The sequence below is a fragment of the Saccopteryx leptura genome, chromosome 2 (assembly GCF_036850995.1).
Source record: "Saccopteryx leptura isolate mSacLep1 chromosome 2, mSacLep1_pri_phased_curated, whole genome shotgun sequence".
NCBI lineage: Eukaryota > Metazoa > Chordata > Mammalia > Chiroptera > Emballonuridae > Saccopteryx > Saccopteryx leptura.
Window position 1 is genome coordinate 10,669,236 of NC_089504.1, and position 13,863 is coordinate 10,683,098.

Here is a 13,863-nt window from a genome sequence, read left to right on the forward strand (position 1 = left end):
ACCACTTAGTGAACAGAAGCAAAGCACAGATAATGCCAAACAGAAGCTAATTAAAAGTCATTTTTCCTTGTGGCTGTGGAAACTGTTTCTGATTTGTTCTGGGCCCAGCAGACGTACCCTCCGGACTGTCTGGCTCATAGTCATGTGAAGTGAGTTAACGCTTCCTAAGATTACAAGCAGAACGGTCGAAGGATAACTGTAGAGCTGACAACAGGCCAGTCTGGCACGTACTGGGTGCACAAGAAACACTGCGCGTAGTAGGAATTTAATCATTATTACCTTTCTCCCATACTGGCAGGGGCCTGGCACCAAACACTTTTTGAGTAATTAAAGCCACTGTGACCCCACCTTTGGGGTTGGTAAGGGGTTAATCTCCCACCCTGGGGCACAGGATGCCCAGGTGCCCCCTCCCTCTGGAAAGGAAGCTGGGAAAGGAAGCCCCCACGCCCCCTCCTGGCAGCTGCATGTCCCCAGGCTCCCAGCAGAGGCCGGAGGCAGGAAACAGGCAGAGGCCAGGCTGTGACAGCAGAGATGCGAACCTCAAACCCGTGGCCTGGAACCCCAAGTCCCCGACTCTGTCCCTGTCCCCGGGGGCAGTCCTAGCTGCCTGCCCAGCCCTCCAGCACAGGTTCTCTGATCAGGAGGAGCCTGGCCCCCTGGTGGGTTGAGCCAGTCCTGCACCAGGACGATGCACCAACTCAGGGAGGCAGCACTCGCGTGGGACTTACGTGAATGGCGACCCCGGAGTGCAATGTGTGGGGCCTTGTCTTGGTGAACTAAGGGTAACTGCGAGTTCCAGCCCCCTCCACACCCCTCCTCTACAACCCCCAGGTGCCTCAGTTCCTCCACCCAGCCTTCCGGCTTCCTGCAGGCCCTTGAGCCCATCAGACCTCCTCTCCGCAGTCTGGACCCTGTGGCCTATGTCTTTCTCTCCCAGCTCTTTGCTGGAGTCACGCTTTCTTTTCCGTTTTCTTTTTTTAAAAGTTTTCCATTGGTTTAAGAGAGAAAGGAAGAGGGGCGGGGAAGGGGGAGAGAGAGAGAAGCATCAACTTGTTGTTTCGCTTAGTTGTTCCATTTCGTTGTGCACTTGTTGGTTGTTTCTCAGATGTGCCCTGACCAGGGATCAAACCTGTGACCTTGGCACACCGGGATGACACTTGATCTACTGAGCCAGCTGGCCAGGGCCTGCAGTCCAGCTTTCGACAACCACCAGGGTCAAGAGAGCATTGCCCAGGTCCCTCCTGACGCTGCGCTTGCCCCCAGCACTGCAGCAGCCTGGCGTCTTACCAGGTCAGAGCCCCGCCCTTACCTGCTCCAGTGTGTCCATCTGGGAGGCCACCTGGTGGACGTAGGCGTGCACTCTCATCAGGTCCATGCTGTACAAGGCACCCTCCAGGAGGTCCACCATGGACTGCAGCTGCCCAGGGAAGGGGAAGGTGAGGGTAAGGGCAGGACACAGGGCCCGGCACAAAGGGTGCCAAGGAGTATCCTCCCCCCTGCCCCCAGCACAGCACCTCAGAGTCCCAGAGTTTCAGAATGGCCCGCTCGGGCCCTTAGCACCCATGAGACCTAGCCTGCTAGTAACCACAAGGAAAGCAACACTTTTCTTTTGAGCACTTACCACAAGGCAGGCACTCACAACAGCCCACGAGGTGTGTAGCGGCAGGCTCTAGCCATACCCCCTGCGATCCTACTGTTTCCTGTGCCCGTGCCTGGCTTGCATGTGCCTCCCTGTACCGGTCTGCATCTGTGACTTTCTTCAAAGAACCACTTTGTCCCCAAAGTGCCTGGGAGCGTTAGTCCTCAGGGGGCAGCCCTTAGGTAATGTCTGACTAGTGGCATCGAAGAGCCAGCTCCCTAACCCCAGTGGGATAACTGAGCTGTCATTCATGCTCCAGTGTCCCCTGGGGCGCAGGCTGGTCCCTGGCCTGAAACCACAGCCCTGCTGGGCTTCCTCCCCTTCCGGAACCCCATGTCTCCCACTGTGACAGCAGTTTCCCCTAAGAGCACCTCCATAATAAATCACCTGCGCATGGATCACTAACCACAGGGTCTGCGTCCAGAGACCCAACCAGAGACAGGGTTTGGACACCTTTTATCTTCGTTGATTAGATTGGGAAGCTGCCCTTAGAGAGGTGAAGGGACCTGCCCAAGGCCACCCAGGTGCTCCATGGGGAGCCAGGAGCAGAACCAAGCTTGGTAAAATCCCAAACTCTTTCCCATCATGCTTTGCTGCTCCTGTTTTGTGTTCAGATGGGGAAACTAAGGTCAAGAAAGATGGGGGGGGGGCTTTCACAACCGGTCAGTGGCAGGTGCTGGCTTTCCTTTGCCCAGCCCAGGGCTCTTCCCATAGCTGTCCCTCTCTTTCCCCTCTCTGTCACACCCCATCAGGAAATGACATCTCCCCTCCAGATGGCTAGCATGCCAGCAAGAGTGTCGGGGACACCTTGGCCCAGGGGCTTGTTGAGAAATCAGTTTCCCCTGGCTCTGCGAGCAGGGCAGCTCCTCCAGCCCACCCTACAGCACGGTCCACTCCCAGCCCTGCGGCTCCTCCCAGGGCCCAAGCAGGCCGCCACTCCCATCTGGCTCTGGCCCGCCGTTTCCAAGCCAGTCTGACTCCCACTCTCCCAGGGGTGTTCAGGCTGCTTTAAGTCAGAGAGCTTTGCTCTGAGTGGACTTGGATCTCTCACACAGAAAGGGGGCAGGGCTCTGGTGGGAGCAGGGGTGAGGCTTTGAGTCTTCTCTGCTCCCCCACAGCCCTGCTCAGGCCTTGAGGCTGCACGGTACCCCGTAAGGCTCTGTGGAGCACACTTTGAGAACCACACACCTGGATCCTTCTGTGCCTCAGTTCCTTCTCTGTGGAATGGGGCGATAGGATTGTGAGGAGCAGTAATGTCTGGACAGGGCTCCGCACAGAGGGAGCACACAGTAAGGGCTCCGTGAGTATCAGCCGTAACGACTGCTGGCTGGGGGCTGAATGGAAACCTTCCAGCTTCATTCTGCCGACCTCACGGCCACCAAAACCGGCTTCCCAAAGCTCAGCTCTGACGAAGGGGCTCTCTCTGGCTGGATAACCTCCTATGGCTCCCCACTGCCAATGTGCAGCTTGTCATCTCCCGAGCCTGGCATTTGTGCCCTCCTTGATCTGCCCCTGCTACCCTCTTCAGCTTCAGCAAATGTTTACTCTGGGCCAGGCACGAAGGACGGTGATGAGCAAGACACAAGGCTTCATGGCACTCCCAGGTGGCAAGGAGTACAGAGAGTAAGAGAGGTGCCCGGGCCGGGCATGCAGACGGTGACACACAGGGCCCAGGTCACTCATGACGAGGCGTGACCTTGTCTGGGAGCAGGTATGGGTTAGTAAAGTCTGCCAGGGCAGGGGTTTTGTATGAGCTGAGCTCTGAGAAAGCAGAAATGGCAGGAGAAGAGCATTCCAGGCTACAGAAGCAGCTCATGAAAAGGGCTGGCAGTGGGCAGCAGCGGGGTGTATTCAAGCTGTGCTCCTGGGAGTGTGGTCTGCGGACCAGTGACGTCTGAACCCTCCTGGTTAGTCTGTGATAAAATAATTACAAAGAGGGAGAGAGGCTTTTATACGATTTTGTAGCCATTTGACTGAGCAATTTTATTTCTGTTGATTCTTAATAATTAGACTTATACATGTCTGTATTCATTTCATTTTTCTAAGAATTCATTCTTAGCGTATTTTTAAAAAGTATTGGTCTTGACAGATTTTTAAATTTCTTTTCTTTTTTTCTTTTCTGTGAAGGGGAGAGAGAGCGAGCCCAGTGACCTTGGGCTTCAAGCCAGTGACCTTTGGGCTCAAGCCAGCTACCATGGGATCATTTCAATGATCCCACGCTCAAGCCAGCAACCCCATGCTCAAACTGGTGACCTTGGGGTTTCTAACTGGGTCCCCAGCAGCCCAGGTCAATGTTCTAGTTACTGCGCCACTGCCTGGTCAGGCAGATGTTCTTGACGGATTTTTTAAAACAACTGGTCTTTCCCCAGCGATAGTCTGAGAAGCACCGGGCTAGGTGGCTTGTGGGGCTTGGGTGAAGGGAGGGCTTGGAGGCATCCTGTGCCACACACACTCCATTTGCTCTCCCCCAGAATGCCCTCATTTCTGCTCTGCCCGAGGGACTCCTACACATCCCTCAAAGCCCAGTTCTGATGCCACATCCTACTCGTGGTTCCCACAGCTCCTGGGACATCCCCTGACCCAGCATCAATCACATTGACATTTTGGGAGTCAGGAGCTGTGTCCCCACAAGTGTGGGGATTCTTTTTTTGTGTGTATTTTTCCGAAGCTGGAAATGGGGAGGCAGTCAGACAGACTCCCGCATGTGTCCAACCTGGATCCACCCGGCACACCCACCAGGGGGTGATGCTCTGCCCATCTAGGGCGTTGCTCTGCCACAATCAGAACCATTCTAGCACCTGAAGCAGAGGCCACAGAGCCATCCTCAGTGCCCGGGCAAACTTTGCTCCAGTGGAGCCTTGGCTGCGGGAGGGGAAGAGAGAGACAGAGAGGAAGGAGAGTGGTAGGGGTGGAGAAGCAGATGGGCGTCTCTCCTGTGTGCCCTGGCCGGGAATCGAACCAGGGACTCCTGCATGCCAGGCCGATGCTCTACCACTGAGCCAACCAGCCAGGGCCAAGACTGGCGATTCTTAAGGGTGAGGCCATGTCTGGTTTATGGTCATGGGAAGGGAGTGAAAAGGTGAGAGCTATGCCCCTGAAGCCTACCTCCCCCAGAAAGGGGATCTGGAAAACCCTCACTCCTTCTCAGAATCAAGCAACTAAGGCCAAATCTTTTTTTTTTTTTTTTTTTTTTTTCATTTTTTCTGAAGCTGGAAACAGGGAGAGACAGTCAGACAGACTCCCGCATGCGCTCGACCGGGATCCACCCGGCACGCCCACCAGGGGGCGACGCTCTGCCCACCAGGGGGCGATGCTCTGCCCATCCTGGGCGTCGCCATATTGCGACCAGAGCCACTCTAGCGCCTGAGGAAGAGGCCACAGAGCCATCCCCAGCGCCCGGGCCATCTTTGCTCCAATGGAGCCTTGGCTGTGGGAGGGGAAGAGAGAGACAGAGAGGAAAGCGTGGCAGAGGGGTGGAGAAGCAAATGGGCGCTTCTCCTGTGTGCCCTGGCCGGGAATCGAACCCGGGTCCTCCGCACGCTAGGCCGACGCTCTACCGCTGAGCCAACCGGCCAGGGCTAAGGCCAAATCTTAGCTGGACTTCTTAGATTGAGAAGGGATGGGGTAGAGACAAGGGGCGGGTGTAAGGCAGGTGTGCCCCCTTCCTCTCCCCCACGGGCTTCCTCTAACCTCCTCTCCCCGGGGGCTGCCTACAGAGAGCCTCCTGAGAGCTAAGCCAAATGGGAGAGGCCTCAGCCCTGGGTCATTCTTCCCCTGGCCCCTTCTCCTCTCGCCTCTGTCCCCAGGGTGTCAATGAGGCAGAACATCTCTTCCCCCTACAGCCCCACCTGCTGTCAATTCTGCCACCACCCCACGCCAATCTTATAAGGCTGAATGAAACCCCCATGGCTGCTGTGTACCAAAAAGGCCTAAGGAACAATGGGCTTCTAAGATAATTGCCTAGGGATCCCTCCCACGGGCAACGGGACACAGCAGAGAATTCCTACTTCCAATCCTAAGGCTGCCAATTTCTTGCTGTGTGGTTGTAAACAAGTCACCATCCCCCGTGGGGCCTCAGATTCTTCCACAAGCGAAGCCGGACCATAAGTTCCCTCTACAAAGGACTGAAGTGAGGACTAAATTAGCCAGCTTTTATGAAAAGAATTTGAGTATATTCATGTCCGGTAGTTTGAGAAGTTATTTAGCTATTGGTAAGTAGTCCTGAGCAGAAGCGGGGTTTGTCCCTGTACCTGAAGACTGGTTTACAGCCTCAGTGCCTAGAGTCTGCAGGGTCCTGGTGAGGCCCCAAGGGCCGCCAAATTGTTGAGAGGCCACTTAGTCTAAAATTCAACACCATCCCCCAACTTCGAGAATTTTGGTATCCATTCAGTTGTTACCAAAATAAAACTAAAGTTAAATTTAAACACAATGTTTTTGGCCAAATGTTGGGAGGTAATTTTTCATGGGTCTCTTGCTTCTATGCACTGACTGACTCTGTTCCAGGCCATCTCACTGTACAGCGAACAGCCTTGGAACACAGAGATATCGCTTCTTTCTGGGGTGGGGCAGGCACATTCAGTGCCCATTATAAAAGATTTAGATTCTCTATGTTGGAATACCTCTTTTGAAAAATACCCCGCTGTGGTGCAGGTGTTCTCTGGCCTTCACTGCCTCACCCTGTAGGGACTGGAGTGGGAGAAGCAGGACAAGAAACTGGAGAAACTCCGGCTGCTCTGAGTAATCAAGTCCTTTGTCTCCAACCCGGGAGGTCTGTGTCTTTGGCCAGCACCCGAGAAACGGGCAGGCTAACTTGTTAGCTTACAAGTAGGGTAACAACTTAGTCAACTTCCCAATTCTTGACACCCATGTGTTTGGAAGGAATTATAAAAGAAAAAGATACTCTCAAAAGCATGTGTTTGGAAGGAATTATAAAAGAAAAAGATACTCTCAAAAGCACCAAATTTTCTAGTCCATAGCAAAAAGGAAGAGAAGAGAGCATTGTGGTTTAGAACACATTCTTTGGACACAGCCAGACCTGGGTTCAAATCGCAGCCCCACCAAGCACTGCGTAGAGCATAGTACAGGTGGCACAAAGGTCTCTGGCTGGCTGCCGGACGCTCGCCTGCACACGCCCGTCTAAGCCAGGGTGGTGGGTCCTGGCATGGGCTGTGCTATGTCCCCCAGAGCTGGTGCTTCTTTCTAATCTACCTACGGCACGGGGAGGAGACGGTGTGAAAAACTCACATCAAGTATGCTATTGACTTTGTCATCATGGGAGAGCTTGGGCCAGTGACCTAACCTCTCCAAACCTCAGTTTTCTTTTCTCGCTTATAAAGTGAGGACAAAGATCCCGTATTTCACAGAATGACTTAAGAATCTGGAGGAATCATTTGTAATAAGAGTTTTAGCATGACATCTGGCATGCAGGTGGTACTTAAATATGAGAAATATTATTACTAATTAAAAACAATAAAATGTCACAAAATTTAAAATATAACATAGAGGTGCCAACAAGTGAACTGGTTTGGGTAGGATACAGGATGAAATGGTAAGGGGCTATATAATATATTCAGGTTAGGGGGCCAAAGAATGCTGCCTCCATCGCTTACTGGCCCAGTGGTCTGGGCAAGAAGTGGCTTCCCTTCAGGCAGCCTCTCTCTCCTGGTCTGTGAAACGGGAAAACAGCACCTGCCTCAGCGCTGTGGACTTCCCGCTAGCAGTACATCCTGGCGCCAGCCCATGCTAGGTTCTCATGCAGGAGGTGTTCTCCAACATCCCCCCCCCCCCCCCATCAGCCAGAAAGTCTACCTTGAGGAGCTCGGGTGCCTGCTTCTTGAGTTTCTCCATCTTCCACTCGTTCTCGCAGGGGTTGAGCGAGGAGGGCGGCGCGGTGCAGGAGCAGCGGCAGTCGGTCCCAGAGCTCACAGTCTCCACAGTGTAGAAGTCCTCCACTCGCGCCCTCCCACTGCGCACCCGGCTGCATGCGTCCTTGCTCAGTGGCCGCATGATGCACTTGCAGCGGCAGTCGGAGCCCTCCGAGGTCATCCGCACCTGGTCCACGTCGCCAAACACCTGCAAAAGGGGCTCAGGTGAGCCAAAGGCTTGTTCACAGACCAGGAGAGAGAGGCTGCCTGACGGGGAGAAGAGGAGAGGAGGGGAAGCAGAATCAAGTCCTTCCTCCCCCACCCCTCCTTTGTGAAGGTGGTTAGAGGTCGCTGAGAAGCTAGCAGCCCTTAGAAGGAAATAGAGGCATTAAAATAATACTAATTAAATCTTAACAGCCGCTGTGGAAAACAATTTGTTCCTCAATAAGTGAAACATAGAATTACCACATGACCCCTTAATTCTACTTCTAGGTATATAACCCAAAGAAATGAAGACAGGTATTCAAACAAAGACTTGTGCATGCATGCTCACAGCGGCATGATTCACAATAGCCACAAGGTGGAAACAATCTAAACTGATGAATAGATAAACAATCATCAACTGATGAATAGATAAACAAAATGTGGTAAATCTGCCTGACCTGTGGTGGTGCTGTGGATGGGGCGTTGACCTGGAAATGCTGAGGTCGCCAGTTCGAAACCCTGGGCTTGCCTGGTCAAGGCACATATGGGAGTTGATGCTTCCAGCTCCTCCCCACCTTCTCTCTCTGTCTCTCTCTCTTCTCTCTCTGTCTCTCTCTCTCCCTTTCTCTCTCTCCTCTCTAAAATGAATAAATAAAATTAAAAAAAAAATTAGTTCAAAATGTGGTACATCCATCCAATGGAATATTATTCAGCCACCAAGTGGAATAAAATATGGATGCATGCTACAACATGAATGAAAACATGATGCTAAAATGAAAGAAGTCAGACACAAAAGGCTATATATTGTACGATTCCATTTATATTAATATCCAGAATAGGCAAATCCATAGACAGAAAGCAGATTAATGGTTGCCAGGACTTAGGAGGAGGAGGAAATGGGGGTGACTGCTTAATGGGTACAGAGTGTCCTTTCTGAGTGAAGAAAATGTTCTGGAAGTAAACGGTGGTGGTGGTTGCAAAACACTGTAAACGTTCTAAGTACCACTGAATTGTATACTTTAAAGTGGTCAAAATGGCCCTGGCCAGTTGGCTCAGTGGATGGAGTCTCAGTGTGGCATGCAGACATCCTGGGTTGAATCCCCGGTCAGGGCACACGTGAGAAGCGAGCATCTGCTTCTCTTTCCTTCTCTCTCTCTTCCCCTCCCACAGCCAGTGGTTCAGTTGGTCCAAGCAACAGCCTGGGCATTGAGGATGGCTCAGTGGGTCCCAGCATGTCAGCCCCAGGCACTGAAAATAGCTCAATTTATTCGAGCATTGGCCCCAGATGGGGGTTGCTGGGTGGATCCTGGTCGGGGCGCATGCAAGAGTCTGTCTTTCTATCTCCCCTCTTCTCACTTAAAAAAAAAAGAACAAAGCCTGACCAGTGATGGCACAGTGGATAAAGTATCAACCTGGAATGCTGAGGTTGCCAGTTCGAAAGCCTGGGCTTACCCAGCCTAGGCACATACCCATTTCCCACTCCTCTCCCCCCTTCTCTCTCTTTCTCTGTCTCTGTCTGCCACCCCTCTCTCTAAAAGAAAAGTCAAAAAATAAATTAAAAAAAAAAAGAACAGAAAAGAAAAAAGTGGTCAAAACAGTAAATTTTGTTATGTGTATTTTACCCACAATAGTAAAAAATGTGGAGACCTTCTTTTGGGCACTTATTACATCCTAGTTTTCATGTGCATCACATCCTTTAATTACACCTATGTGTGGGAGGATATAGTTACTACCTCCATAGTCCTTACCATGACCTCAAGGCCTATGTGACCTGATACCCATCTTTCAACCTCTCCTTTACAACTCTTTCCTTCTCCCACTGCAGCCTCACGGCCTTTGCAGATGTGGTGCCCTCATCCTGAAACCTTTATCCCTCTTATATTTCCTTGCTCATTTCCTCAAATCACTTATACATCACCTCCTCCAAGAAGCCTTCTCTGACCACCCATTTAACCCTTCTCTGTCCCTTTATTTAATGTCCCCCCCTTTGGCTTTTTTCTTTTTTTTTTTCTTTTTTGTATTTTTCTAAAGTGAGAAGCGGAGAAGCAGAGAGACAGATTCCCACATGCGCCCGACCAGATCCACCCAGCAAGCCCACTAGGGGGCGATGCTCTACCCATCTGGGGCGTTGCTCCGTTGTAACTGGAGCCATTCTAGCGCCTGAGGTAGAGTCCATGGAGCCATCCTCAGCACCCGGGGCCAAATTCCCTCCAATGGAGCCTTGGCTGCAGGAGGGCAAAAGAGAGATAGAGAGAAAGGAGAGAGGGGTGGGGGAGAAGCAGTGGATGCATTTCCTGTGTGCCCTGGCCAGGAATCGAACCTGGGACTTCCACACACCAGGCTGACGCTCTACCACTGAGCCAACTGGCCAGGACCTCTGGCTTTTTCTTTCTTTCTTTTTTTTTTTTTTGTATTTTTCTGAAGTTGGAAGCGGGGAGGCAGTCAGACAGACTCCCGCATGCACCCAACCGGGATCCACCCGGGTCACCCACCAGAGGGCGATGCTCTGCCCATCTGGGGTGTCGCTCTGTTGCGACCAGAGCCACTCTAGTACCTGAGGCAGAAGCCATGAAGCCATCCCCAGCGCCCGGGCCATCTTTGCTCCAATGGAGCCTTGGCTGTGGGAGGGGAAGAGAGAGACAGAGAGGAAGGAGAGGGGTAGGGGTGGAGAAGGAGATGGGTGCCTCTCCTGTGTGCCCTGGCCGGGAATCAAACCTGGGACTTCTGCACCCAGGCCGACGCTCTACCACTGAGCCAACCGGCCAGGGCCATCTTTGGCTTTTTCTTTATTGTACCTATTACCATCTGGAATATTATATCTGTGTTTGCTTTTTTTTTTTTTTGGCCTCCCCCACTCTACTGAAGGCACTATGGGAGGCAGGGACATTGTCTAGTTCCCCTGTATATCCCCCGAGCACTGCCTGCCTGGCCTGTAGTGGAAGCCCTGTAAATATCTGTTGGATAAATGGGCCTGCATTTTGCTTACATGCAAGAGCACAGGGCTAAGAGAATGGTGTCTGGAGCCTGGTTAGTAACTGTGAGCCTGTGGGCACCTCAGCCTTTCTGGGCCTCTGTTTCCCTATTTGTAAAATGGGCTCCTGTCTTGTGGGGTAGTTGTGAAGATTCAATCAGTTGATATAGATAAAGAACAGAGCCTAGCACATCGCGAGTGTGTCTTAAGTGTGAGCCTTTATTTATTTAAAAATTTTTTATTGGTTGATTTTAGAGGGAGAGGAATGGAGAGGGCGACAGACAGGAACATAGATCAGTTTCTGTGTGTGCCCTGACCAGGGATTGAACCGGCAACCTCTGTGCTTCAGGACAATGCTCTCACCAACCGAGCTATCTGGCTAGGGCTAGCCTTTATTTATTTTTATTTTTATAACATTTTAAAAAATTTATTGCTCTGGCTGGTTAGCTCAGTAGGTTAGAGAGTTGTCCCGAAACACCAAGGCTGCGGGTTGGATCCCTGGTCAGGACACACACGGGAAGCAACCAGTGAATGTACAACTAAGTAGAAGAACAAATGAATGGTTTCCTCTCCTTTTTTCTCTCTCTCCCCTCCTCTCTCTGTTTCTCTAAAATCAATCAATAAAAAAATTATTAAAAAATGTTATTTATTGGTGTTAAGAGAGAGAGACATCAACATGTTGTTCCACTTATTCATGCATTCATCGGTTGATTCTTCTATGTGCCCTGACTGGGGAATCAAACCCTCAAACTTGGTGTGTTGCTCTAACAAACTGAGCAACCAGGCCAGGGAGTAAGCCTTTATCAATACAGCTAAAGAAATAGAGGTTCAGAGAGGTGAAGTCACATGTCCAAGGTCACACACCTTTGGGAAGATCTAGCTGCAGACCAGACTCCAGGTTGAAATCACTGGTCTATGCTGCTTCTCCTATAGATATGTTCCCACACACTCTGTGTGACCTTAAACTGGTTACACAGCCTCTCTGAGCCTCATTCCCTCATTAGTAAAATGATGACTCTCCATACCCAGCCTTCTTGTAGTGAGGATCAAATGAAATAGCATGACCTCCATTTAATGGTTTTCCCTCCCCTCCTCACTTTTCCTTCAGTCCTACCCTGGGATTCCACACACCCAAATGTCTAGCTGTGGTCACTGGGGTCAGCAGGGCTCTGTGCCTGTAGGAGTCAGCTCAGTGAGATTAGTGGCAGGTGGCAGGCTCAGTCACCAGCTCCAGCCTGCTTTGCCCTGACACACGAGCTGGGCTCTGTAAGCCCCAAACACCATGCCCCTACCTGGCTCAGCCAGACCACCCTGAGCTCCAGGTTCTTGGGACACAGCTATTCATGGCTCAATTAACAAACACCCCAGGTGTCATGGCTACTCAGCTCTCACTGAAGTCACCAAGCCCCAACTGAGTTCTGGGCTTGCTGCCAAGCCCGGCACCCACGAGTGTCTCAGGGCCCTCTGGGAAAGGTCGTAGGCACTCCATGTCTTCTTTGAGCCCTCGGACACCTGTTTGAGCCTCTGCCAGGCCCTGGGTGATAGCTGGAGGTACAGAATAGATCGAGCGAGAAGCTGGCATAGTGAGCTCTGAGCACAGAGATAGCCATGAAGACTGCTCGGAGGAGGGCACCCCTTGGGGACACCTTTAAGGAGGAGAAAGGCACTCCAGGGAAAGCAAATCAAATAGGTCAAGACAAGCCTGGCATCTTGGGGGTCTGCAGGGGGTTCACTCTGGCTGGTGCTTGCAGTGAGCTGGAGTGGAAGGAGGTACAGCTTGCAGGGGCAGAGCCTGGTGCATGGACGGCCCTGAAACTTGGCTTGGTTTCTTTCTGAAAACACCGGGGCATCATGGAAGGGCTTTAATCAGGGGGAATCAGTGTCAAATCTGCATCATGAGAAGCTACTCCCCTGCTTTGTGGACAGAGGGTAAGATAGAGGAGGTCGAGTTCATGGAGGAGACATGTACTGTGAACTCACTGACTGCTGGGGAAGTGTGGGCAGTGGTTGGTAACACAGCCTGGGGCCACCTACAGCTGTGTGCTCTTGGGTGGATGACTTAACCTCTCTGTGCCTTGGTTTCCTCATCTGTAAAATGAAGGTACTACTAGTGCCTACCCAGCACAGGACTTTGTGAGAACTGTGATGGAACCCTAGGACCATGCTGAGTCCAGTGTAAGGAGCACACATGAAGTCTGGGTAGTGTAGCCGTTACTTTGAGCACCAGTAATCCTGAAAGGGGATTGTTTGGCCGTTGTTTCTGCACGTGGGTGCATTGGTAGGTGTTCTTAGCACCGTCCTACAGAGGAGGAAACTGAACCCTAGAGCCATCAGATGACTTGTTCAGGGGATTAGAGCCCAGGGTGGGCGGACTTCCAGGCCGCTGGGGAATGAGGATGGGGCGGAAGGGTGAAGCGATGGGTGGAAGCTTTGTCCTGGGCCCTCTGTAGGCAAAGTGTACTGTGGGCACTGCAGGCAATCTCCCGGGCCCGTGAACGCCAACAGCCAGGCTTGGGGTCCTGAACACTCATTCCTCAGATCACTGCTGCTAGTACCTTCTCTTTGAAACTCTTGGGCTGCCTTCCAGCTCTGCCGGGCCCCTAGCCATTACACCCACACCCCCAGGTGGGGCTAAGAGCCCAGCGGGTGTGTCCTGTGTGGCCAGGCCAGAGAGGCCTCCTCCTTGGGAGCCACCCGTCAGCCCAACATCCGCCCTGCAGCAGCAGCCTTTGCAGCCTCCGCATCAGACTGCTACATTCCTTCCCTCTGCAGATGAGGTGCTATGTCCTGGTGGGGGCAGCCAGGCCCTGAGCCCTCCAGGAGTCTGAAGAGGGCCTCTGCTCCCTCCCCAGCTGCCAAGAGCCCAGGCAGGGCCTGCCCCTGGTGCTTGATTGGAGAAGGCAGAGCTCCATGGTGAGGAGCCCAGCCGAGACTCAAATCCCAGCTCCCCCATCTCCTCCCTGCAGGGCCTTGACCCCTCTGAGCCTCAGCTTTCTCCTCTGTAAAATGGGGAGGACAACAGTCCTTGACTCGTAAACTTGTCCTGAGGCTGAACCGAGTCCCTGCATGCAGAGCGCCTGGCACCAAGCCTGGTACAGAGTGACTGCTCTCTAAGTGGCACTTTCTACTAGAGTTGCTGCCGACAACCCTCCCTCACACTGCACATCCTCTTCCACCTCTGTTTG

The 13,863-nt window shown here is 52.3% G+C and overlaps 1 protein-coding gene across 1 annotated transcript in view; it reads right to left on the reverse strand.

Annotated features, from left to right (window-relative positions):
- OLFML2A (olfactomedin like 2A) overlaps positions 1 to 13,863 on the reverse strand; it is a 30,759-nt gene that overhangs the window by 13,027 nt on the left and 3,869 nt on the right. The window contains exons 2-3 of the mRNA XM_066367182.1: positions 7,448 to 7,711; positions 1,310 to 1,417 (exon numbers count right to left, since the gene is read on the reverse strand). Coding sequence (XP_066223279.1) covers positions 1,310 to 1,417; positions 7,448 to 7,711 — 372 coding nt within the window. The remainder of the gene's footprint in view (positions 1 to 1,309; positions 1,418 to 7,447; positions 7,712 to 13,863) is intronic.